General features: G+C 19.0%; 8 protein-coding genes across 8 annotated transcripts; 4 read left to right on the top strand and 4 right to left on the bottom strand.

The window, feature by feature from the left end:
- Positions 1 to 952: 952 nt before the first annotated feature.
- On the top strand, positions 953 to 1,794 carry CYP19B (peptidyl-prolyl cis-trans isomerase, putative; the record flags this gene model as incomplete). Its single annotated transcript, XM_028676552.1, has 3 exons — positions 953 to 964; positions 1,033 to 1,107; positions 1,303 to 1,794. The coding sequence occupies 3 exons, from the start codon at positions 953 to 955 to the stop codon at positions 1,792 to 1,794; spliced, it is 579 nt and encodes a 192-aa protein (XP_028533030.1).
- Positions 1,795 to 2,251: 457 nt separating this feature from the next.
- On the bottom strand, positions 2,252 to 3,359 carry ApiAP2 (transcription factor with AP2 domain(s), putative; the record flags this gene model as incomplete). Its single annotated transcript, XM_028676551.1, has 4 exons — positions 2,252 to 2,400; positions 2,482 to 2,530; positions 2,640 to 2,856; positions 3,076 to 3,359. The coding sequence occupies 4 exons, from the start codon at positions 3,357 to 3,359 to the stop codon at positions 2,252 to 2,254; spliced, it is 699 nt and encodes a 232-aa protein (XP_028533029.1).
- Positions 3,360 to 4,599: 1,240 nt separating this feature from the next.
- Positions 4,600 to 6,054, top strand: PRELSG_0912300 (cysteine proteinase, putative; the record flags this gene model as incomplete). The annotated part of the gene is made up of 1 exon (XM_028676550.1): positions 4,600 to 6,054. The coding sequence occupies one exon, from the start codon at positions 4,600 to 4,602 to the stop codon at positions 6,052 to 6,054; it is 1,455 nt and encodes a 484-aa protein (XP_028533028.1).
- A 631-nt stretch (positions 6,055 to 6,685) lies between these two features.
- On the bottom strand, positions 6,686 to 9,855 carry SET7 (SET domain protein, putative; the record flags this gene model as incomplete). The annotated part of the gene is made up of 7 exons (XM_028676549.1): positions 6,686 to 6,745; positions 6,885 to 6,972; positions 7,145 to 7,586; positions 7,731 to 7,835; positions 7,927 to 8,082; positions 8,168 to 9,442; positions 9,741 to 9,855. The coding sequence occupies 7 exons, from the start codon at positions 9,853 to 9,855 to the stop codon at positions 6,686 to 6,688; spliced, it is 2,241 nt and encodes a 746-aa protein (XP_028533027.1).
- A 2,941-nt stretch (positions 9,856 to 12,796) lies between these two features.
- Positions 12,797 to 14,869, top strand: PRELSG_0912100 (conserved Plasmodium protein, unknown function; the record flags this gene model as incomplete). The annotated part of the gene is made up of 12 exons (XM_028676548.1): positions 12,797 to 12,932; positions 13,025 to 13,161; positions 13,239 to 13,301; positions 13,420 to 13,489; positions 13,629 to 13,706; positions 13,908 to 13,953; positions 14,044 to 14,109; positions 14,179 to 14,200; positions 14,273 to 14,313; positions 14,398 to 14,498; positions 14,641 to 14,742; positions 14,847 to 14,869. 12 exons carry the CDS (start codon positions 12,797 to 12,799, stop codon positions 14,867 to 14,869), a joined length of 885 nt encoding a protein of 294 aa, XP_028533026.1.
- A 211-nt stretch (positions 14,870 to 15,080) lies between these two features.
- PRELSG_0912000 (conserved Plasmodium protein, unknown function) lies at positions 15,081 to 15,773 on the bottom strand (the record flags this gene model as incomplete). Its single annotated transcript, XM_028676547.1, has 3 exons — positions 15,081 to 15,177; positions 15,295 to 15,391; positions 15,530 to 15,773. 3 exons carry the CDS (start codon positions 15,771 to 15,773, stop codon positions 15,081 to 15,083), a joined length of 438 nt encoding a protein of 145 aa, XP_028533025.1.
- A 535-nt stretch (positions 15,774 to 16,308) lies between these two features.
- Positions 16,309 to 23,163, bottom strand: PRELSG_0911900 (conserved Plasmodium protein, unknown function; the record flags this gene model as incomplete). Its single annotated transcript, XM_028676546.1, has 1 exon — positions 16,309 to 23,163. The coding sequence occupies one exon, from the start codon at positions 23,161 to 23,163 to the stop codon at positions 16,309 to 16,311; it is 6,855 nt and encodes a 2,284-aa protein (XP_028533024.1).
- Positions 23,164 to 24,525: 1,362 nt separating this feature from the next.
- G3PDH (glycerol-3-phosphate dehydrogenase, putative) lies at positions 24,526 to 26,839 on the top strand (the record flags this gene model as incomplete). The annotated part of the gene is made up of 8 exons (XM_028676544.1): positions 24,526 to 24,657; positions 24,889 to 24,978; positions 25,101 to 25,292; positions 25,452 to 25,622; positions 25,864 to 25,995; positions 26,071 to 26,220; positions 26,371 to 26,523; positions 26,669 to 26,839. The coding sequence occupies 8 exons, from the start codon at positions 24,526 to 24,528 to the stop codon at positions 26,837 to 26,839; spliced, it is 1,191 nt and encodes a 396-aa protein (XP_028533023.1).
- Between the last annotated feature and the right edge of the window lie 96 nt (positions 26,840 to 26,935).

The raw sequence follows: 26,935 nt of genomic DNA, 5'->3' as shown, positions 1-26,935 counted from the left end.
AAAAATTAAGGGATTAAAAAATTAATAAAATTTTTTATATGAATATATGTATATACATGATATCTAAGTTTTTTATCATATAAAATAATTTTTTTTTCTTTTTAATATTTAATAAATACTAAAATTTACACACCACTTTAATATATATAGAAATAAAAAAAAAGGTCTTTGTTATGTTTGTCTTTTTTTTTTTAAATGAGTCAAAGTTCGTATTAATTTAAAAATCTATTTATCTTGTTATTTTTTATTTTATTATATTTTATTATATTTTATTTCATCTTATTTTATTTCATTTTTTTTTTTTATAAAATTTTATCCAAGAATATGATGTTTTTTATTTAATTTTAACCTTATGATTTAATTTTTTGAATTTTATTGAACTCGTTTCAGTGTAAAAAAGAATATGTATTTTTATTAGTACTTTTTTTTCTTTTATAATGTTACGGTTTTTTTTTTTTATTATTTAAAAAAAATAATTAACACTTGTTAAAGGATTAGAAACATGGATTTTTGGTTCTTGTACACAAAAATACATTGAAAACAAAAATATAAAAATATATTAAATTTCAAAAGAAATTATTCATTAAAATATGCTTTTGGAAGACTATTATGAGATATCATAATAAAAGAAGTATAAAAAAAATTTAAGAAAAAAAAAAAAATTACGTTACTCAAGTTTATTTCTACTATCATTCTCATGTGCATTTTTTTTTTAAAAATATTTTTTTGTTTCCATTATATATTTTAATATAAAATATTTGTATTATTAAACTTTATAAAATAAAATTAAATTTATTTATGTGTGTTATATTTACATATAAAAAACTTAAGAAATTTGAATAATAAATAATTTATTCCATTAGATAAGAAATAAAAATTAAATTTACAAAACATATATATTGAGGAAAATTGGATTTGTTCATTATAAAAAAAAAAATAATCAGCTACAAAGATGAGAAAACTTGTAAGATAAAAGAAAAAAAAAAAAAAAAAAATTAAAAAAAATTAAAACATATTTTTTTAAATTTTTAGCTTTCAATCATTTTAGTAATTTTTGTTGCGTCACAAAAGTGTTTGGCTAATGACTCTCATGAAATCACTCACAAAGTACCTTAGTAAAAAAAAGTTTTTTTTGATATATAGCATATTAATTTTTTGTAAATGAACAGAAAAAAAAAAATAAAATAAAATAAATAATAAATATATTTTGAATTAGAAGAATTTTACTTTAAAATTATAATTTTATATATATATATATATTGTGCCTTATTAATAGTATTTACTAAATTATGAACAATACAGGCATATTTTGACATATCTATAAATGGCAATCCCATAGGAAGAATTGTATTTGGATTATATGGAAAAGTAGCTCCCAAAACAGTAGAAAATTTTATAAGTATATGTAAAGGTACTATTGTAGATGGTAGAATGCTGAATTATACCAATTCTATATTTCATCGTATAATACCAAATTTTATGGCACAAGGTGGGGATATAACAAATTTTAATGGGACAGGTGGTTTAAGTATATATGGAAATACATTCGATGACGAAAATTTTATAGCAAAGCATAGCAAAAGAGGAATTTTATCAATGGCTAATGCAGGAAAAAATACTAATGGTAGTCAGTTTTTTATTACATTTGTTAGAACTTCTCATTTAGATGGAAAACATATAGTTTTTGGTGAAGTAATTGAAGGCCTTGATAAATTAGTTGCTATCGAAGCTGCTGGTTCAGCTGATGGAGATCCAATAAAAAGAGTTCTAGTAACGAAATCAGGAGTATTATAAAAGACTTAATAAGAATTTTTTTTTTTTCTTTTGTAATAGTTTTTTTTTTAACAAAAATTATTATTTTTTTTTCTTTTTTTGCTAATATAAAGAAAAATTTTCCTTTTTATGAAACAGTAGAAGTTATTTTACACTAACTTTAAAAAATAACAATTTCAAATATGTATAGGAAAAGAAATTTTTAATTATAAGGTATTAAAAAGTTTCAATAATATAAAATTGCAAATTAATATTAATTATTTTTATAATACTAAAAAATAATTTATATATTTATTTCATTCTAAAGTATAAGTTTTTTTTCTTCTTTTAAAATAAATTGTATTTATGTAAAAGTTATATATTTATAGTTACATTATGTATTTCATTACGTTTTTCTTAATTTATTTAAATATGTTTCTTCTTTTTTTTTTTTTTCTTAATTACAATAATTTGTACGTTTATATTTATGAAAATTTTGTCATTTTTGATATCTTTTAACCCTTTCTATTGCCATTTTTTTAGCTGTTTCGAATCCATGATATTCAGCTGAAAAGGATCTACATACAGGAAAATTATTTAATCTATAAAAAGATACCCAGCAATTAGTTATTACATCATAGTGAACACCTAAGAATGTGTAATAAAGTATCATTTACAAATATATGTGCATATTAAAAGAATACTTAAAAAAAAAAATTATATTCTCACCCTCTACTCCTGATTCATATTTAGGCTTTTCATTTGTACGATTATTAATCTAATAAAAATAAAAAGGAATTGAAATATTTTATTCAAAAAAAAAAAAAAATAAATAAATAAAATGGATATTTTTTTTATATTCGAAAAAAAATAAAAGTTGGTTTTACTTTTAAAGATTCATAAAATTTAATTGCTTCTTTTTTCGCTGCTTCTATTCCATATTTTTTAATTGGAAATGGTTTTGCATTTAATTTGTTATTTTCATACCAAAAAACTTCCCATTGCTCATTTAGTTCTTCATACTTTATATTTTCATTAACAGAATCAAAATAATTTTTTCTAATAGTTACTTCTTTCGAACGACTTAGGTGGACAGGGTGAAATCTAATTTAAAAATAATAATATTACCAATAATAATATGAGTACTATTGATAAAGAAAAGTAAAAAATAAAATAATTTTGACGATAATAATAGCATTAGTAGTAATATTAATAATAATGATTATAATAAATTATAATAAAATAATTATAGATAATATATATAAATTAATATTTTCCCTTTATTTTTTATTTTAATTTTTTTCTTAAAAATATGATAAAAACCTATTCTCTGGATCAGAACGAAATTTATTTCCTATTCCCCATTTAAAAACATACTGAACAAAATCGGAATTTTTTTTTATTTCTATACTTAAATTTTTATCAACAGATTCTTCCTTTTTTTTTTCTTTATTTACTAATGAATTATTTTTGATACAATCTAAGTATTTTAAACTTTTCCTATTTTTACATATTGAACTTATATGAAGAAGCTTAATCGAATAAAAAATGCAACTATTTATTTTGGGATATTCTTTTAATTGAAATATTGCATTATAAATATTCATAATTAATGTATAAGTTAATATATATATATATATAAATATATACACACCTATGTAAAAGGTGAAATCATTTTTTATATTTCTTATTAGTATGAAGATTTTTATTCATTAAATAAAAAAAAAATTTTCATGTATTTTTTTTTATTTTATTCAAAAACAACGATAATATACATTTTTTTTTAAATTTTTTTTTTTTTTTCATATAAGTTTTTAGAAATTTAAAAGTAACGAATATATAAACAAAAAATTCACTTTAAAAATTTATTTTAATGAATATTTTTTTTGTAAAGACCATTATACATATACATATTAGATAATTTTATTCCTTAAAATTTGCACAGCAGAAAATATATATATTTTTTTATTAGAATATTTTTTTAAATAGCACTTTTTAATGAATGATTACTTTTTTTTTTTTTTATTAAAAAATTTTTTTTTTAAATAAACCTTTTTTTTTTTAATAAAAGTTCATGTTTTTAAAGAAATAAAAATATACTTTGTTTTTTTAAAATATTTTTATAAGAAAGATCTACTAGCATTAAGAAAATTTGAGTGCATTTTAAGTTACTGCAATAAATAAACTTTTTTTTTTTTTTAAGTTTCTCATATATTTATTTAAATGTCATCTTTTTGATAAAATTTTTTTTTTATTTTTTAAAATTTTTTATTTTCTATATAATAAAAACATTTTACTGATAAATTTATATTGCTATAGTTTTTTTTGAGTAAAAACTATATATAATTTTTTTTTAATGTGAGAGACCTTATTTTTTTTTTTATATATTTTTGATATTATTTATAGAATTTAAATTCATTTTTCTTTTTTTGAAACTATATATTTTTTTTAAAAAAATTTTTAGTTAAAATACTCATTAAAGAAAGTGATATTTAATGCTTTTTATATGTAAAATTTTCATTTAGAAAAATTTTACAAAAAATTTTAATTACAAGTTTTGAGTAGAAAAATATTTGTACGTTTTTAAATACTAAAAAAAAAATTATTTTAAGAATTTATTGTTTTTAAGGAATTTAAATTTTTGATATTTTTATAGAAATTAATTTAAATTTGGTTTTTTTTTTTTTAAATTTAAAAAAATTATATATATATATATATATATATGAAACTTTCTATCTTATAAAAGTAAACCGTTTTAAGGCTTTTTTGTTTTTTTTTAAATTTTTTTTTATATTAAATAAATAAATATATATATATTCTTAGAATATTTCTTTTTTTTTGTTAAAGATGGAATATCATATGCAATACTCTCCGAATGAAGAAATTAAACATGAAAAAGAGGTTTTTGTAGAAAAACCATTAGAAAAAAAGATAATAAAAAAAAAAAAATCATTATTCGTTATTTTGTCTGTTTCTATATTTTCTTTATTTACATTAATAATAATATATTTTAATAAAGAAAGAAATAAAAATGATAATTTAAAGGGAGATCCTAATGAAGTTATTAATGATGATTATTTAATAACTACTTTATTAAAAAGTAAAAATGGAAAAAAAATTTTTTTATCAAAATTAGAAGAGCTGATATCCATATACGATAAAAATAACTTAAATGATGATAATAAATCAGAAAGTGATGAATATAAAAGAAATGTAAATGATAGAAATGATAATGCATATAAAAAAAAAGAAGGAAATCTAAAAATAGCTAAGAAAGAGGATTCTGTAAATTTATATGATGTAAGATTTTTAATGAGTAATTTAGAAGTTGTTAATTCCTTTTACTTATTTTTAAAAGAAAATAATAAAAGGTATGATACTTCAAACGAAATGCAAGAAAAATTTTTAATATTTTCTCAAAATCATAAAAAAATAGAAGAACATAATAGAAAAGATAGCTTATATAAAAAGAGAATGAATCAATTTGGAGACATGCCTTTTGAAGAATTTGAAAAGAAATATTTAAATTTAAAAAGATTTGACTTAAAAAAAGATATAGATAATATATCAGGTTTAAGTAGCTATGATGATATAATTGATCAATATAAGAAGGAATATGAAGATTTTAATCTTACCAAATTTGATTGGAGAGAACACAATGGAGTTACACCAGCTAAAGACCAACAAAATTGTGGCTCGTGTTGGGCATTTAGTACTGTAGGAGGAATAGAATCTCAATATTTAATAAGAAAAAATGAACGAATATCTTTAAGTGAACAACAATTAGTAGACTGTTCAGATAAGAATTTAGGTTGTACTGGAGGATATATTCCTTTAGCTTATGAATATGTAGTAAACAACGGTGGTTTATGCACATCCAAAGAGTATCCTTATGTTGATACTAAACCTGAATCTTGCTATAAAGCAAAATGCGAAAAGAAGCATACAATTAAAACTTTTGTATCTGTACCTGAAAATAGTTTTAAAGAAGCTATAACATTTCTAGGTCCTATAAGTGTAAGCATAGCTGCTACAGACGACTTCAGTTTTTACGGATCAGGCATCTATAATGGAAAATGTGCATATGAGGTTAATCATGCTGTAATTCTTGTTGGCTTTGGAATGGAGGAAATATATAATTCGAGTTTAAATAAAAATGAAAATGTCTATTATTATATAATAAAAAATTCATGGGGAGAATCATGGGGTGAGAAAGGATTTATGAGAATTGAGACAAATGAAAAAGGTACACAAAGAAAATGCTTATTAGGAAAAGATGCTTACGTCCCCTTAATTGATTAAAAAAATAAAAAGGGAAAAAATTGTGCATATATATATTAATTACAAGTGTTTAAACATATTTATGGTTTATTGGATTAAAAAATGTGTATATAAATTTCATAAGGTGATCTACTTATGTCACATAGAAAAATAAAAAAGGAAATTATAATACGAAATATGAAAAGCATATTAAATGAGTATTTCTTTTTTTTTTTTTATTTAGTAGTTTTGTATAATTTTGTTCTTTTAAATACAAAAAAAAAGAAAAAAAAAAAATTAAATAAAACAAAAAAAAATAATATATATATTTTTATATAAACAATTAAGGAAGTATTTAAAATTTAGATACTTTAATACTGAAATGTTATTATTGTGTTCATAATCTTCTTTTTTCATTTTAATCTTCTTTCATTTTAATTTTCCTTTTTTATTTTTCATTTTCTTTTCCTTTTTATTTATTTTTTTTAATTTATAATCTTTTATTTTAATAAGAAAAACAATGGTTTTGTAAAAAATTAAAACTATATTATAACTTTTTTTTTTTCTTATGTAATAAAGACATCAAATTTTCAAAAATTAAATATATCCTTTGATATATATTATGGAAAAATTGAAAATTTAAGAGCCTTTTTTATTTTTTTTATTTTTTTTTTTATTCTTCTATTTGTGGAGCGTCTATTGTAGTTAAACTGTCAATTCGATAATACTTGTTCTATAATAATTCAAAAAAAAAAAAAAGACATAGGTTTAAATGTTTGTAAAAAATATAAAGGGATATAAATGCTATATATATCCTATTAATAAATATATTTAGATAAAAAGGTTTTTTTTTTTTATTGTATATTATTTACCAAAGAATCTCTCAAATAATCATGTGAATATCCGCATAAAATCTCCAATAAATGTATGGATTTCAAAAAATGCGAACAAATTCTTTTTCTAAAAAGTAAAAGAAAAAAAAAAGAATTAATAAAATGTAAAAATTTATGTTTTTCCTGTATTATTTTTCTTAAAAATATATAAACTTTTTTTGACAAGTAATAAATATAAATTTTTTTTTTATTATAAAAAAAAATTTGTATTAATATAAAAATAAAAAAATTCTTATTACTTTTCTTCGTATGTAATAGTAAAATCATTTTCTGTTAATAAAATATCAGTATTTATAGAATTCGCATGAATTTCTCCTAATTCTTCATATAACCAAGCTAAAACATAATTAGCTCTAGGTATTACATCAACGGCATATTTGATTCGTTGCATTTGATAATATATAGCTTTCTCCCATTGACAAGAATCTCTATAACCTTCAAAAAGAATAGTATATAATTGAAACATTATCCAGTGTTGAGTAAATATTTTATCAGCCTGTACATAAACAGCTAAAGCATCAGACATATCACTTTTATCTGTTTCCTGAAGTCTCTCTATATAACTATTTTCATATTCAATGTATTCATAAGCTGTGCTTTCGGATATTTCAGAAAAACATATGTTACATTTTGTAGTTATTGGAATTTCATCATGGTGGTCACTTTTTATAAAAAACGTTCCTACAAGTATTATTAATTTATATATTCTACATATGTATATTGCTTTTATATATAAATATATTTTTTTATGCATACAAATTTTTAATTATACATAAATATTTATATTTATCTATATTCATATTATTTTTATTTTATTTTTTTTACCTATTCCACATGTTGAACATTTAAAACCTCTAGAATTATCAACTGGATTAGTGCACCTACTACACATACATACAAATAACCAGTTAGTAAGCTTTTCTCTTCTGACTATAAAAAGGAAAAAAGAAAATTTAATTAAAAAAAAAATTTTAATTTATAGGTGGATCTTTTCACAATTATTTTTTCTTTTTTTTTTAACTATTGGATGATTTGTATAAATCATCATCTCCAAGATAAGATATCGTTAATTCATCTCCTGCATTTAATTTAATTCTTGCTCTTAGAACAAAACTGTCATTTTCACCATAGTGCCAGCAAGCTGTAGAATTGCAGCTATGCGCAAGCATCGATATACCTTAAAATAAAAAAAATAATAATAAATTAATTTTATCTTACATAAGTACATAATTATTTGTTTATTTTTTTTTATTTTTTTGTACGATTATATAGAACTAATCCTTCACTATCCGTATGATGACCGAAAGCATTGTAATGCCAAACTTGTATGATTCTATCATATATATTTGGATCTATTAATTTTTTCTTATAATAATATACTTTTTTACCATTTTTAAAAATTTTCTTATCACATACTTTATCTAAAACATTATAGACATCTTTATCAGGTTCTTTATCAGGTTCTGGAACCCATTTATCAATACATGCTTTAAAACTAGAATCATCAAGAATAGTAATACTACATAAAGCTGCAAAATGCCATTTAAGAGGTAGTTCAAAATTTTGTTCATTGTTTAGTTTATTTAAATGATTCCATAATTTTTCATTTAAACTTGGGGTAATAATTAGTAAAGGTTTTTCAATAAATATTATAGAGCCTGGATCTAAATTTTTTTTTGTGAACATACATCTACCTTTTCCCTTAACGTGAGAGACTTCTACTTCATTATCTATTTCCTCTACTGTATATACATCTAATTTTTCTTCTAAATATTCTTCATTATCTTCTATACTTACCCTAGCATTTTCCTCCATATATTTTTCTTTGGTATCTGAATCTTCTTTTATGTTTTCTGTTATAATTTCTCCACTAATTTGATCTAATTCATTAGATTTAATTTCATTCATTTCTCCATAATTTTTTCTATTATTATTATTATTATTATTTTGCTCTTCGTAATTATATTCATACTCTTTATTTACTATTTCTTGATATTTTTCTTCTTCTTCCTCCTCAACTACTTCTTCTTCAACTATTTCTTCCTCTTCTTCTTCATCAACTATTTCTTCCTCTTCTTCATCAACTACTTCTTCTTCTTCTTCATCAGCTATTTCTTCTTTTTCTTCCTCTTCTTTACTTTTTATTTCATCAATTTCTCCTTCTTCTTCTTCTTCTTCATATAAATCTACTTCATCATTTTCAGAATACTCTTTCGTGTCACAAGTATACTTTTCAAAATCATTATATATATATTGTATTTTCTTTTTTTCATTATTATTTATGTTAATTTTATGTTCCTTTTTATTTTTTTTTTTGGAATATTCGTTAGTAAAATCTGTGCTAACATTAGTTATGTCTTCATTCATTCGCGAAAAAGAATTTATATAATATTTTTCATTTTTTTTATTTTTGTTTTTCAAGTTTCCTAATGTATCTTTAAGTCCATATAAATTTTCTAAATTATCCTCTCTTTTTTCATCTTTTTTTTTTTTATTATTTTTATATTTCTTATCCAAAGTATAATCATACAAATCCTCTGAAAAAGTAAAAAAAATATACATACACAAAAAGAAAAAAAAAATTATAACGATAAAGAAAGAGTATTTTACAGTATATATAAATATGAAAGAAGAAATTATATACATTTAATATAAATAAAAAATTACATAAAAATCATTATAGTATTATTTTATTATGAATTAAAAAAAAGAAAAAAAAAAGTGATGATAAATTGAGTAATATGGCTTTGTTTTTTAAAGTTATAAAAAATTAAAAGTGTATGTCTATATGCATATAAATTTATGTAAATAAATAAAAATTAAAAAAAATATTACCAGTTAAATCTAATGTTTTTGATTGGGCCCATTCTTTTTCGTCAATAGCATCTATTTCTATTGTTTTTTTTTTTTTGTTACTAGATCTTCTAAGTCTCCTTAAAATTGTTTCCATATTTATTTCTTTTTTTTTTTTTTTCGCTCTCTACTGTTATTTACTTATTTTATTTTATTTTTTTTTTCTTTACTTTTTCTTATTTTAATTATATTAAATTAATTTATTACATATTAAAAATAAATTCATAAGAATATCAATCAGCTCATGAAGCATTTAAAGAAAAATAAAAGGAGAAAAAAAAAATTAAATTATCAAAATTAAATAGCTCTTTTAAAAAATTAATACAGAATTAAATATTTTAAAACAAATTTACAATAATATTTTTTATTGTCTTATTTTAAGATTATGTTAATTTTATGTATAAATTTTACGATTTCTTAAAATATTAACAAACGTTATTACTTTAATTACGGTCACACAATTTAATATAACAAGTTCTTATTTAAATAATATTTAACAATTTAAATTGATATTAAGAACATGATTTATAAAAAAATTAAGTTATGATAATAATCTATAACAAATAAAGACATTCATAAAACTAATAATATAAATATATATACATATAGCTTAATATTAACATTAAATAACAAAAAAGCAAAAAAAAAAAAAAAAAATAATGAATTAAAACAAAAAAAGAGTCAAGAAGAATGAAAAAACAGAAATGATTTAACAAACAAATATTTAATAAAAATATTCAAATAATTATAAACAATGACATTATATGTATAAAGGAAACAAAAAAAAAAATATATAAGAAAAATTTTTTCTTCATAATAAAATGAAACAAATGAATTGTTATTGCATATATATATACATATTTATTTTTTGTATTTTCATCTGTGTAATATAATTGTTCATAAATTTCTCAGGTTGCATAAGATGCGCACACATGTAATAAGTTAAAATATATTTACACACAATTTTAATTAATTTATCATTTTTTATAATTATTTATAGGAATAAATTCATTGAAATGGCAATTAATAATATTATATGAAAGTGTAACTAAATATATATATTTAAACAACTTGTAAATGTTATATTTCTACAATAGTTTTTGTATTCTTTAATTTTTTAAGTTTTAATTTCTGATGTTTGAAATTTATTGGTGCAAGATTAGAAAAAATATTTACTTTTATAAGAATTATATACAAATATGCAAATTTTGTTAATCACAAGAAAAACAAAATTGATCAAATAAATAAACACATGTATATAAATTATTTTAAATTCATTATTTTTTTCTTTTATACAATTATATATTAACTATAGTATATATTTAAGTTGCAAAAAAAAAAAAAAATTATATATATTTTCTTTTTTTTTTTATGAATTTGAAAACAATATCAGAATTTATATATAATATTGATAAAATATTTTATAAAATTTTTTTCATTTACGGAAATTGCTACTCATTAAGTATATATATACAGCAAATATAAAATATTATTAAAAATATTAATTTCTTCTCCAGTTTTTAACATTTAAATGAATAAATTTTCTTTTAGAGAAAAAAGGAAAAAAAGGTAAGTATTAAATATATTTTTATTTACATTTTATTGTTTTTTTTTTTTTTAAATTTTTTTTTTAAGAAAATGTAATGAATTAAAGTGATTTATACAAATATAAAAAAAATAAAAATTTATGCGATATTAATCAAATATAATTAGAAGATTTTATAAAGTTAATTGTAGTTCTTTTTAGTTTATGAAAAGGAATTATAAAATATTAGTTGAACATTTATAGTCATAATGTTTTAAGAAATTATAATCAATATATATATATATTACATTGTCATGAATTTATTAATTTTACTTTTTGAAAAATGTAAGCTTTTTTTCTTTTAAATGAAATGCAAAATAAAAAATAATAATAAGATTTTTAAAAAAATATATCAATTAAAGCATACTATCAATATAACTATTATTGGAAACTAAAAAAAAATATATATAATAATATTTAGTCTCTAGTAACAAAAAATATTTTTTTTATAATTTATATATCAAATTATATCGTCTTTATTCTGTTTATATTTTTTATTACAGTATTTTTTTTATTAAAATTTTTTTAAATAAGTTTATTCTTTAACAACTTCAATATTTAATAAGTTCTATTTTATATGGTTACTAGTAGTGTGTATTTGACTCTTTTAAAAATGTATCTTTATATATGCGTGTTAATAAAAAAGAAATAATATTTTTCGAAATAATCATTAAGGTTAAAGTATTATTCTAGTGAAAAAGTATCCTTTTAATCAGATTTTAAAAAAAATTTTTAAAATATAATATATATTTGTTTTTGTTGTTCTTACAAATATTTATCAATAGAAATAATACTATTTTTTTAAATTATGAAATGATGCAAGCATATTTAATTTTTCTAAATGCTGAAAATATGTTTTTCAATGATTTTTATATTACAGTATATTCTATATCCTAATGTATTAAAAAAAAAAACTGATATGAAAAGAAAAATTATATAGAAAAAGAAAATAAAGAAGGATAAGAAAAAACAAAAATAGAAAAGTGTTGTCTATTTTATTTTTTGATGGTAGAATTATAAAAAAAAGTAAAAATAATATTTCCATATTATATATCATAAAAAAAAAGAATATCCAAATTATATTAATATTTAAACCAATTAATATTATATAAAATTTAGCTTATTATATATTTTATCCTACTTAATTTTTAGTATGTACACATTTTTATTTTATTAAAAAAAAAAAAATTTATAAGATAAATAAAAAAAAATACAAACTTTTTTTAGTAAAAGTGAAATAATAAATACATCTATATATGTATATAATAGAAAAAAAAAATTGATGTTTTAAGTTGTTTTCATTAAATGTTATAAGGTTTGTAAAAAAATTCTTTTCTATATATTAACATATAGTAAAAAAATATATATATAAATATTGTATGTATACATACACAGAGATACATTCAATAAAAATATATTTTTTGTTATTTTATATATTAAGAAAAAAAAAAAAATGATTCTTCCAATTAAAACTATAAAGTTTTTTGTCTATTATTTTTTAATTCAATTCTATTTATTTAAAAATTATATATGTTCTAGCATAAATAAGGGCGTGCCACCATTAGATGAAAAAGTCAATTTACCTAATGGTATGTATTAAAAAAAAAAAAAAAAAACAATATAACAAAAAAAAATGAATTTGGTAAATAAAAATAAAAAATTATATTTTCTTGTTTTGTAGGTCCACTAGATTTACCTTTAGATAAAAAATTGAATATTGGATTAAGAAAATACAAATATAATTTAGAAAATGAGGAAATTAATAATTATTTGCAAAATGAAATGAATGAAGATGCAATGAAACTAAAAGATGCGATAGTAAATAATTAGTTAATAATATACATAATTCTTTGAAAATATAATATTTTTCTATAAATTTTTTTTTTTACATACAGAATAAAAATAATTTACCTGGAGAAGAATATGATAATTATTCTATAGAGGAGCAATTAAATTATGTAAAATTTTAAAATTATTTTTCATTTTAATTTTTTTTTTTTTTTAAATAATAATTATATATCTTGAATTGTAAAAGAAAGAATTTATTTTTTATTTTTTTATTGCATTCTCATCTAGGATTTCCCCCCTTGGCTAGTAGATATGATAAAATTATCAAATAACAGTAAAAATACTTTAGAATCATTAGGTTAAAAAACTCATTAAATAAATAAAACCACATATAAAACAAATTATTATAGAGATGAAATATATATATATATAGCTAATAATACTTACAAAGAAAAAGTGCTATTAAAAGTATTTCCATATAAATTTAATTATTAAAGGTGTAGAGAATTTACCAGACGTGAATTTATGTAAACAAATTAAGCATTTGAAGGAGCAGATACTATGTATAATTGAAGGTAAAAAAAAAAATAGAAATCTAAACTGAATATGAAATTTTATTAATATATATTTTAAATTAAAATTGTTCATATTCATATATTTTTAATATCCATACAGCACTTGAAGAGATAAAAGAGGTTTATGAAAATGGTTAATAAAAAAAATTTATATATATTATTTTTTTAAAATATTAATATGTTTTCCCTAATTTTTTTTAGCAAATGACATAACGTCTTTAACAGCAAGAACATTAGCCGGAGGGAGGTGAATATAAAATAGAATAAACTTGCAACTTTTAAAAGCTATATAGATGTATTTTATAACATTTTAAATATATTTTCATTGTATTTTCAGATTAGCCATCAGAGCTTTGTCAAGACTTAAATCATTGGCATCTGCAGTTGAAAATAGGCAACTAATGTTATATAAATATATTACTTATATGCACATATGTGTTTATATTAAAAAAAATTGTGTTTTATTTTATAGGAAAACATTAGGAACACCAATGGTAGAAGGAGCTTTTGTTTTTAATTAAGAATTTTTTTTTTCTCATTTTTTTTCTTTTTTTTGGGTATTATAGGCAACATTAATATTGTTACAAAGAGAAACAACATCAGATAGGTAAAAAACGAAAAATAAAAATATATGTATGAAATATTTGAGAGTAAAATAATTAATTATTATTATTTTTTTTTTTTACAACAGAAATAGATGGTTATCTGGATCAATTTTAACTTTATTAACTGATCTTCCTGTAGTATCTGATTTAGCTGATGTAAAAACAGGATCTTATGGTCATGTAAATGGTAAGAAAAATAAAAAACAAAAAATACCAAAAAAAAAAAAATTATAAAATAAAATTCCTTATAAAAATATAAGTATAGAAAATATTTCATCCATTCAAGTCATAAAAAAATATTTTATTTATTTTTTTTTTTTTCTTTTTAGTTATAATGCCAAGGCAATCTAGAATTAGAAATGCTGACAGAAATATTTTAAGATTAAGAGAAGGGGCATCTCCTTCTAGTCTAATAAATGGATATACAACAAGTTAAATAAAATAAGATTAAATAAAATTCCCATAATTTTTTTTTATTTACAAAATATAATTTCCACTTTTTTATTTATACATATATACTTTGCTTATTTTTTAGTTCAAGAAGAATATACAATATAAATTTATTGAATCAAATTTTTTATTTTTTAAAAATTGTTTTATAGTTTTTTATAAAAAAAAAATATATCTTTTTCTTTTTTAAAATATAATTATACAGGATATTATTTTTTTTTATAAAAAATTTGGAATTTTAAATTTTTTTTTTTTTTTTTTCTCATTAATTTTAATAAAATTTTTTTATTAAAAATAATTTGTTTCTAAAAAAAAAATTTTACCAAAATTTTGTTGTTTGTTTTAAAGGTCTATAATAAGAATAATCTTGCCAGAATTTCAATTTAGGTTTACCGTATCCTTTAACTTCATGATATCTATAAAAAAAAAAAAAAATTAAAAATAAGACACTAATTAAAAAATGAACCTTAAATATATAATCTTTATTATATTTTTATTTTTTCTCTATCTTTTTATTTTTTTTTTTTTCTTGCCTATAAGGTCTATATTTATCAAAATCGAGAAGTTTTTTTCTAGTTGCCCAATAACCGTGTCTATGATACCACTTCCATTTACTTGGCCAATAAGTACCTAACCAATTTTTTTTTTTATCAAGAATTTTAAAAATATTGGTACATATTAAATCAAATCATTTGTTTTATTCTTTTTTTTTTTTTTTCTTTTTCTTATTTCCATGTATTTCTTTTATTTTATCTTTTCATTGTATACCTTTCCACTTCCTTCCTTTCCAAAATATGATAGTTATAGACTCAATTATTTTTTTTAAATATTCATTTGTTCGATTTATAAAAATATTATTTGAATTTTTTTTTAAAATATGATAATTTGTTTGATATTTAGGAAAATTATATTTGTTAAAAATAGGAACATTGAATAAAGAGGAAAATAAATCATTGAAAGTGTTTAGAAATCTTACTTCATTTTTTTCAATTGAAATTTTTACAACACCCATTATTTTTCAAGAAATAAATGTATTTTTATTTTACTTTATTTTTTTTTTATAATGAAATTTCTTATTTTTTTTCGTTATTTTATCATTAATGCTAAGTATTTTAATAAAATAAAACAATAAAAAAGAAAGATTATATTTTTATTTCACTTAATATTATAATATTAAAAAAATAAAGAGAAAAAAATAAAAGAAAAAATATAACAAAAAAAAAAAAAACTTTAAAAAACAAATCAATGCGTGGACATATACATAAAAAAAAAATGAAATAGAAAAAATTATGAATTTATATTTGAAAAAGCAAATACACAAAAAAAAAAATTATTAGAAAATAAAATTTTTTTTTAATATTTTAAAAAAACTACAGTCATAATAAAAAAAATAAATAAAATAAAAATAAAAATACAAAGTTTTATTATATGAACAATTAAAAATATACATAAATATTTTTTTGAAAAAATTTAATAATGTGAAATATAATAATAAATAATAATAACAAAAAAGAAAAAAAAAAGAAAAAATTAAAATTACTAATATTTCAAATATTTATTTTCGATTTAACAATGTGAATATCTGAAAAACCGAAAAGATATATTAATTCTTTTACCTCATTTGCTACATAATTATAATTTAAAATTTTCTCTGCTTGAATTTTTGAATTTTTATTATTACTTGTTTTTAACATATTGTATTGAGTCATAATGTTTTTTTTAACACATTCACAAATAGACAAAATAATTGCATAAGAAAAATCATCATAATCTAATTTCTTTTTATTTTTCATAGAGGTGTTTAATATTTGTTTAACTACATTATTATCAAAAAAGTGAGGTATTATACCAAACTCCCTTAAAAATTTTATAAAAATACTAACAGATACATACTTTTTATCAATAGAATTTGGATATGATTCTGTTTCTACTCCTTTTTCTATTTCTATATTTGCTTCTTCTTTCTCTTCTTTTTCTTTGTGTATGTCTTTTTTTGTTTTCTCTTTTAAGATTTGCTTTGGTTTTTTTTTATTATTTATTTCATTTTCACTATTTGTTTTATTCTGATTCATAGATAATTTAGAATAGTAGTCAAAAAGCAAAGGAAAGGTTTTGGAAAAATTTTTATGTTTAACAATTATAGGTAATTCATTATTAAAATAATTTTCTAGTTCTAATAAGTTTATTTGATTATAAGCAAATGTATTATTTTTAGTTGTTTCTTCTTCCTCATTTGGTTCTATTAAGTTTTGCTTAAAATTTTGAAAGTTATCCATATTACTTAATTTATCATAAAAGTCACTGAAATGATATTTAATGAAATGATAAAATGATGAAAGCCTAGAAGGGTGATTTACTGTTAGGTATAATTTATAATTTTCATTATTTTCAACAACATATTGTGCTAAAACATATAATAAATTTAAATAAGATAATTCTCTTATAAATGCTATAAATAAATATTTAGGAATAACTCTTAGTAAACCAAATGGATTATATAAATTTTTAAAAGAACTATGTTCTATTGAAAACTTTTCAAATAACCATATAACATTATCTGAATCATTTATAAAATATTCATTACACTTTAAATCATTTAAAAGAGAAAAATAAGCATTATAAGTTAAATAAGAATCGTTCAAATCATTATAAGATAGAAAATTTTCTTCTTGTAATTCAACTTTTTTTAGGTTATCTAAATTATCTAAATTTTTTATTTCTTGCATTTTTTTAAATTCAAGATCCTTCATTTTGTTATTTTTTTTAAGGCTACAACTATAATAATTAAAAGTTTCCTCTAAAGCTATTTTTAATCTAGGACAATTTTTTACAGTGTTTAGAACAGTCGTGTAAATATCATATGTAGAAGAATTCTTCCAACTTTTTTTAACTAAATTTAAAATTTTTTTATTGTTGGTATTATCATCATTGATTTTCTTTCTAGATTCTATTAATGAACCCAAAAATCCAGTTTTGTAAGATAAATAGTCATTAGTTTGAACTTCTTTATTCGTTTTAACTACACATAATTTTGAAATTTTTTCTAAATCCACTTTTTTGTCTTCATATTTTTTTAAAGAGTTTTTTATTTTATCCAGCTTCTCCATTTTTTCATTCATGATTTTCTCGTATTTATCCAATAAGGCTTCTTTTTGCTTTAAATTTGATTCAATGTTTCCCAAATATAATTCTTCACACATATTCTCACAACATTTATCAAAATCATTAGCTAAATCATCCTTTTTTAATTTTCTTAATTCATAAGCTATGCTTTTATATACTTTTATTAACTCTTCTAAACTACTGAATTTTGCATTACCAACCTTATTGCAATATTTTATAATATTATTTGTTTGATAAGCAAACATTTTACTGTATTCATTTTCTAATATTTTTTTGAATTGAGTTAATATGTTATTTTGTAATAAATCGTTTTCGTATTGTTTAAAATTAACAAAATATTTATACTTTTTCAAATAAATTAAATGATGTAAAATAATATTACTCAATGAATATGCTAAATTCATGCTTAAATCATATTTCTTATTTAAATTAGAAAGTTTTTCTCTATGAGTATACATGTACAACCATTTATTTATAAAATCTGAATTTTCTTCATTTATATCATTAGGTATTAATTTAGCATTTTTATAATCATACAAGTTTTTTCTTACCTCATATATTATATCATCTTCATATTTATTTGATATATTTTTTTCATATGTTAATTTTAAATCTCCTGTTTTGTTCCTATTTATGAAAGTATTATTACTCAAACTATTTTCTTGTGCTAACACATTTTTTTCTTCATTTAAATTATTTTTACAGAACACTTTACATTTCTTAATATTTTTCCATGATAATTTATGTAAAGGTAAATTATTCTCAATAAAAGCTCCTTTCTTTAAGTCCGAAATATTCAGGGGAATTTTAAAAAAGAAGCTTTCATTTTCAATATAATTATCGTAAGCTATATTTGATGGCACATTCTTAGAAGGAACATCCTCTGTATCTACAATATTCTTATAAAATTCACGTAAATTATCAATACAACTTTGATAATTATTCGAATATAATAAGTATTCGAAATTTTTTAATAATAAACCGGAATAAGTAAATTGATCATATAAATTATATATTTCCAGAATATTGTGGATATTCATAATTATTGGCTTTAGGGGAGAACCAAATATTTCTACTTCATTTACATAAACATTTATCTCACAGCATATAGATATATCATTGAATCTTCTTTCAAATTCCTTGATTATAAAATTATCGTAATATTTATTTTCCTGAAATAAAAATTCATTATAAAAGTCTAATATATCTTCTTTTTTAATATCTCCAAACTTTTTTTTTTTTTGTTTCTTAACATAACTAACATATTCAATTTTATAACTACCGTCATTATTATCTATAACGTTTTTTATGTGAGCTCCTTTTTTTCCTACTACCTTAACATTTTCATTACCAATACTTATTCTTTCTCCATTTTTATCACATAAAACAATAATAAAATTATTAATAATTTCTATATTATTTAAAAAGCTTTTATATTTCTCATTATTAGTTTTATCTAATTTAATTATGTTTTCATTTATTTCATCATAATATTCTGGATTTCCAAAAATTAAATTTTTTTTATCTACATATTTCTTTCTCTCACAAGAAGTGCCTTCATTTACATTATTTGGAATATTTCGATTTGTCTCATTATTTATATTTAAATTTAAAGTTTCTTCATTTTTATTAATCGAAATAATATGAAAGTTATTACTATCATTATTTTTTTCATTGTTTTTATCTTCTATTTTATTTTGAACATTTTTTTTTTCTTCATCTTTTTTTTCATTATTGTTATTTACTATTTCCTTTTTCTCTTTCTTTTCATTTGAAATTATTTGTTCTTCTTTCTTGTTATCTTGAGAATAGCTTGAATAATTTAAATTATCTTTGTTTAATAATTGTTTTTTATTATCTGAAGCTAATATTATTTTGTTTCCAAATTTCAGTTTTATCTCTTCAAATTCATCAATTTTTTGTTGAAGTAATTTTGATTGGATATTGTTATTAAAACTTATATCATTTTCTTTTTCATTATTATTTACATCTAATAAATTTGATTTTTCGTTGTAAAAAAAATTTTCTACATCTAAAATGGGAGTACCTAAACATCTAGTAGCCCCTTTACCTAATATTTTAGAAGATTTAGAGTCAGCAAGGGAATGGAAAATATTTATTTCATATGGAGAACCTATGATATTGATACCCTCACAATATATGTATAAAATTTTCTTTCCTACTTTATTGACTTTATATGAAATATGATATGTTCCATTTTTTAAATCTTCTACTTTATAATCAACTGTCTCATGTATATCATTAAATAACTTAAAACAAAAATGTTCAGAACCCAATAGTTTTTTATTGCAATTATAGCAATTTACAGTTCCTTTATTTATTTCATCATTTTTGTAAGGATAAATATCATATTCTGATTTCAAAAATCCGAATGGTTCAATCTGTAATCTTATATTAACATATTTACCTGAATAAATATTTTTCTTTTTATAATTTTTTGTATATACATTAAAAGAAAGCCATTTATTTATTTCCCCTCCTTTTAAACCAGATCCTTCCGCTATTGCAAAATCAATAATGTCATTTTTTATTAAAGACAAATTATGATTTTTTTCTGAGTTACTTTTTTTTTCTATATGTGCAAGCACTTCCTTATTTTTATCTTGTTTTCCTTTTCTTCTAGAATTTTCTGATGTTTTCTTTTCATTTTGTAATACTGGTAAAAAAAAATCATTTTTAAAAAAGTTCAAAGCACTATCTTTGTTTTCATTAATCATATTTTCCTTTTCAAAATCATCAAAAAATAAAAAAACTACATTTTTTTTATTAAATTTTGGAGGCGAGTAAGAAGAATGAATATTGTCTTCTATACTACATTTCATTCTTTCTTTGTAAAATTGTCTATAATCAATATAAGAAAAAAAAGTGCTATTTTTAGGATGCTTACAAAAAGATAATTCAATATAAGGATTAAATTTTTCTTGAAAAAAATCATAAATCTTATGTTTATAATTCTCATGAACTTTTAGTTTTTTTTGAATTTTAACACCTTCATTAAAAGGAATTTTATCATTTATTATGATGTTCTTAGTTAATTCCAAAAGAGGAATATCATTATGAAATAGTATAATATTTAATTGAGGAGATACATTATAGTTATATGGTAATATAACACAACTGTTGAAATTTAATTTTAAATTTACTATGCTATCCTCTTTCTCCATTTTATAATTTAAATCATTCTCTTTTTGAGTAAGAAAGTAATAGTCCAACTCTATATCTTTTTTGGAATTTAATTTCAATATTCTACTTTTTCTTAGTTTTATTTTCTTAATATTCTCCATACTATTTCCTTCTTCATCCCAGTATATTATTATATAAAAATAATTTAGATGTATAAAATTGTTAAGAGCACTTAAAGTTAAAGTTATGTTTGATATACAATGAACAAATATAACTAAATGAGAGCAAGCAATTTCATTAGACTTATATAAAAATTTATTTTCTCTTTTCTTTTTTGACAGTTCTAATTTATCAAAAATAGTTTTAAATAATTTATTTCTTAATATATTTTCTTCCTCTTCATCATAAATTTTATTTAAGTTTTTTTCTATATAACTAAACAATTTGTTGAAATAAGTATTACTTTCTTTGTTTTCTAATAAAGAATAATTTGATTCTTTCTCTATTTCTTTATTAATATTTAGATACTTTCCATCTATATCAATATCAGAAATACTGTCTTTTCTCTTATTCTTGTTTATTTTTCCATACTTAAGAACTCTGTTTATCATTTCTTTCACATCACTGAAATCACTATTTATATTACTAGTTTTATTATTTAGAATATTAGGAATAGAGATATTTGATTTATTTCTTACGTTAATTATTAATTTAATTTTACCAATAGTTTTTAATTCATGTTCATATTCATTAATTAAATGAAACAAATTTACCTTTTTATTTATTTTAAATGAATCTAGATAATTATTCAAAATTTTTCTAATAGTATCATGGGAATATATATTATAATTATCATAACTCTTTTTAATGTTTATTAAATTCCAACTATTTTTTTTTTTTAAAATAGTTTCATCAGTTATGTTTATTGGAATAATAGATGAACCTAAAATTTTAAGGTAATCTTTATAATCTTTTTCTTGAATTATTTTTTTATTTCCCATTATTCTCATTTCCTCCTCAATTTCATTATTGATTTCTTTAATTATTTCTTTTGCAACTATTTCTTCCTTATTTCTTTCATTTTTTTTTTTGTCGATTTTACTTATACCTAATATTTCGCTATTATTTATATCTTCATGAATTGTATGTGAATCGTCTTCAATTTTATTGTATAGTGAATCAATATCTTTAAAATTTACTTTTCGATATTTCTTATCAATTTTGCTTGAATAATACTTTTCAAATTCTTTTAAATTAACACCCACTATAGAAATAAAAACATAAATTATTCCATTATCTATAATATTCAAGTATTCATTTATTCTATTTTTTAAATTCACATATTGATTAATATTTATACCAATATCAAAAGTACTCATTTTAATGTTTTTCTTAGGTAAATATTCAACTGAACTTAAAAAAGTACATCTATTTTTCAGCTCGGGAAGCCAATTTATTCCTTGAAATATACTAAAAGTTTCCATTGGATCTTCATATGAAAAATACGATACACAAAAAACATTCTCGTATAAATTGGAATTCTTTAAAAAGTTATAAAGCTTTATTTGTCCTATATATATATTTATTAAATTGTCTTTATCTTCATATATATTAGAATCATTGTAATTGGATGAAAACAATGAAAAAGATGAGGAAGATTTTTCGTTTGAAGAAACCTCACTAAAATTATCTAGAAATTCATCCAATTTGAGCAAATTTTCATTTCTTTTGTCACTGGAATTTTCATGTGTATTATCATTGGATCCATCTTTATAAGATTTTCTTTCCAAAATTTCATCAAAGACTTTTATTATTTGTTTATAAGTATCTTCATTTATATTTAAATTTTCTACTATACTTTTATACATGTTTTCTTCTAAATTATCTAATACATTTTCTTTAGCTAATTTAACTAGATTTTCATTGGAATTTTTTATTGCTTCTTCCTCAGTCTTTTTAAAAAAGTTTTCATTGGAATTCATAACTTTTTTTTTTTCATTTAACTCTCCGTGGTAATCATCAACTATGTTTTTATGAAGTTTTTCATTTGAATTGTTATCTATATTTTTCGTTTCCTTTTCATGATTATTTTGATTCAATTTGTTGTCTAGATTTTTATTTCTATTTTCATTCATTTTTTTCATTTTAAAATTATATTTGTGTGCATATTTGTTCATAAAAAGAGCTTTATTTATTTTATTACATTATCTTTTTAATAAATGAAAATAATTTTTGAACTATTAAGTTTTTATTTATATTTTTTTACATATTCATTACTATTATTTAGTGTTATTCTTTTTACTTATACTAAAAAAAATGGAGTTATTCAAATTAATTTTTAAAAAATAAAAATTTTAAATTAAAAATTTGTGTAAAATGTTATTAAAATTATTAACATGTAAAATTTAAAGACATATCAACAAAAAGAGAAAAAGAGAAAAATTGTGAATCTCGTTTTTTTTTTTTTTAAATAATCAGAAAGATAGTTTTATCTTAAAAAATTGAGATAATACAAATATAATTTAATATGATCTAAATAAAAAATTTGTTACTAAAATTATACTAACAAAAAAAAAAATAATAAAATAAAGCATAACAAAACTGTAACCAACTAATAATGTGATTGTAAGCATAGTAATATAAAAAAAAAAGAATAAAATAAAAGAGTGATACGAAAATATACTTTCATATATACACAGATATATTTTAGATAATAAACAAAGTAAAAGAAAAACAAAAAACGAATAGAGTATTTTTATTACATTTGAGATTTGTCTTTTAAATTTGATAGAATGTTCTGAATATTATAATTTTACATAAAAAAAAATATCAAAAATAATATTTTATATAGAATAATTTTATTAATTTTAAAATAAATATATTTAACAAAAAAAAAAAAAAAATAAAAAAATAAAGCCGAAAAAAAAAGTACCTCAAAAAAATTGTGATTTCAATATTTTTATTTAAATACCAAGTTTCTATTTATAAATTTTTAAAAATATTCTCCTGTATGAAAATGCGAAATTGTGTTTTTCTTATTTTTCTTTTTTTTTTTGTTTATTTATTCATAAAAATAACAAAAAAATAAAATAAGATAAATATGATTCAGGTAAAAGAAATTGTAATTTTTCTAATAAATTATTACTTTTTTTTTTAAAAAAAAAGAAAGAATACAAATAATAATAGTGAGCAGAAATTTAAAAAGAATATTTTAATGTGCATTTAAAGATAAAATGAGATTTATTCGAATAAAAAATAAAAAAAAAAGGATACTTTGCACTTCTTATTTGAATACTCTTATTTTCGATAATTACCTCTATATATATAAAAAAAAAAAAACGGAAAAAAAATGAAATAATTTATTTTAAAATAAAGTTAATATTGTTTTTATATTTACATAGATGATTATCTGGAAGAATTAATTTTTTTTATAAATTAAAAACATTTATACACATTTTTTTTTGTAACTTTTTATAACTAATTAAAAAATTATGGAAATGTTAATAAAATATTTTTTTTATAATATAATTTTTTTGTCTCAGTTAATTAAATGTTTTTCTAATAACCAAATAAATTTCTTAAATCAAAATTCTTTAATTGCAAATGCCAAAAACAATAGACCTTTGAAAGTAAAAAAAAAAAAAAATGGAAATAAAAAACATCTATGTATCCATCTTTCTATATACCTATATAACCATCTTTCTTTCTATGTATATATCTATCTATGTATAGAGAACAAGCTAAGTGGTTATCTTGTAAAAAATACAAGTTATATTAACATATATTTTAGTAATATATTATATATTTTTAAAGAAAATAAAAAAATATATAAAATAAAATATCTTTTATTTTCTCGTAAGGTATCTATTGTTGGAAGTGGAAATTGGGGAACAGTAATCTCTAAAATCATCGGTGCAAATACAAAAAAATTAAAAAATTTTTATCCAATTGTAAAATAAAAAAAAAAAAGAAATAAAATGGCAAACAAAATATATTTATATATAAAGAAATAATAAGAAAAAATAAAAATAAAAGATTTTATATTATTTAAATGTAAAATAAAATAACTTAGGTTAAAATGTATGTTAAAGAAGAGGTAATAGACAATGAAAAATTAAGTGAAATCATAAATAGAAAAAAAGAAAATGTAAAATATATGAAAGGAATGAAAATACCGGATAATATCGTAGCTGTTTCCGACTTAAATGAAGCAATAGAAGAAGCGGACTTACTAGTTTTTGTTTTACCTCATCAATATTTAGATGTAATTAAGAAAATTTTAAATAAAAATAAAAGTTCAAATTTTAATATAAAGATATTTAATTTTTTAAAATGATTTGTGATATAATGTATTGTATTCTTAATATAAAATACTCAATTTTACTTTTTCATTTTTCTTCTTGATATTTTTGTATATATATAGAACGTATTAAATGAAATAAAAAAAAATAATAATCTTAAAAAGGATGCAAAAGCAATAAGTTTAATGAAAGGAATCAAAATAAATAATTGGAAACCTGAATTATTATCAAACATAATTCAAAAAGAATTAAATATTGAATGTTCGGCTTTATCTGGGTCTAATATTGCTAAAGTAAATTATCAGATGTTTTTATACACATATTTATATTCTTTATTATATTTATATATGTTTTATAATATATATATAGAGAGAGAGAGAGATAATATATGTATTCTAATAATTTTATATAAAAATTTTATTACGTTCTTATTTTATGAAAAATAAACTTAATGTAAAAATATTTGCTAAATTGTTTTAAAAATAAATATGGAGAATAAATATATGAATAAAATCTATCATAATAAATTATTAGGAAATTTCTGAAGAACATTTTAGTGAAAGTACAATAGGTTTTGAAAATAAAGAAACAGTTGAAGTATGGCAGCATTTATTTGATACAAATTATTTTAAAATAAATTGCATACAAGATAAAGCTGGAGTAGAAGTATTTTTTTTTTTTTTAACTTTTTTTTCTTTTTTAAATAAAATTATAGTCTTATTAATTTTTTTTAAAATGCAGATATGTGGTGCTTTAAAAAATGTCGTTGCTATGGGTGTAGGTTTTTGTGAAGGGATAACAAACAGCTATAATACAAAATCTGCTATAATAAGAATTGGATTAGAAGAAATGAAAAGATTTGCTAAAATATTTTTTCCAAATGTTTTAGATGTAAAAAAAATAAAATAAAATAATTATGTACATTAAATATATATATATATATATATATATATATATATATATATAAAATTAAGAGAAGAATAATAATGTAAATTGATATATATGGATTTTTTTTTTTTTTTATTTCTTAATTTTTAAAAGGAAACATTTTTAGATAGTTGTGGATTAGCTGATCTTATAACAACTTGTCTTGGCGGAAGGAATTTAAAATGTGCAAAAGAATTTGCAACTAGAAAAGGGAAAACAACATGGAAGAAAATTGAAGAAGAGTTATTAAATGGACAAAAACTCCAAGTATTTACTTTAAAAGAAAAAAAAAAAATTTACTAAAAATTTTTAAAAAATAAAATATTCTTCTTTATTTTGATGTATATTTTAAGTTATGAAAATTATTTTTAATAGTGATAATTATATATAATATATAATTTTTTTACCTTAGGGAATACATACAGTTAAAGAGGTTTATAGCGTATTAGAACATCATAATTTAAAAAAAGATTTTCCACTGTTCAGTACTATTTATGAAATATCATTTGAAAATAGGGATCCTTCGGATGTTATTCAAGTTTTTTCAACAAAAAAATTAAGATATATTAAATTTAAAAAATAAAGAAAAAAAAAAAGAAAAAAAAATGTATACTTTCCTCTATAAAAAAAAAAAAAAAACATTGAAAACATAAAATTGTTTCCTGGATTTTTATATTAT

The sequence above is a fragment of the Plasmodium relictum genome (genome assembly GCF_900005765.1).
Source record: "Plasmodium relictum strain SGS1 genome assembly, chromosome: 9".
NCBI lineage: Eukaryota > Apicomplexa > Aconoidasida > Haemosporida > Plasmodiidae > Plasmodium > Plasmodium relictum.
This window is presented reverse-complemented; position numbering and strand designations above follow the sequence as displayed.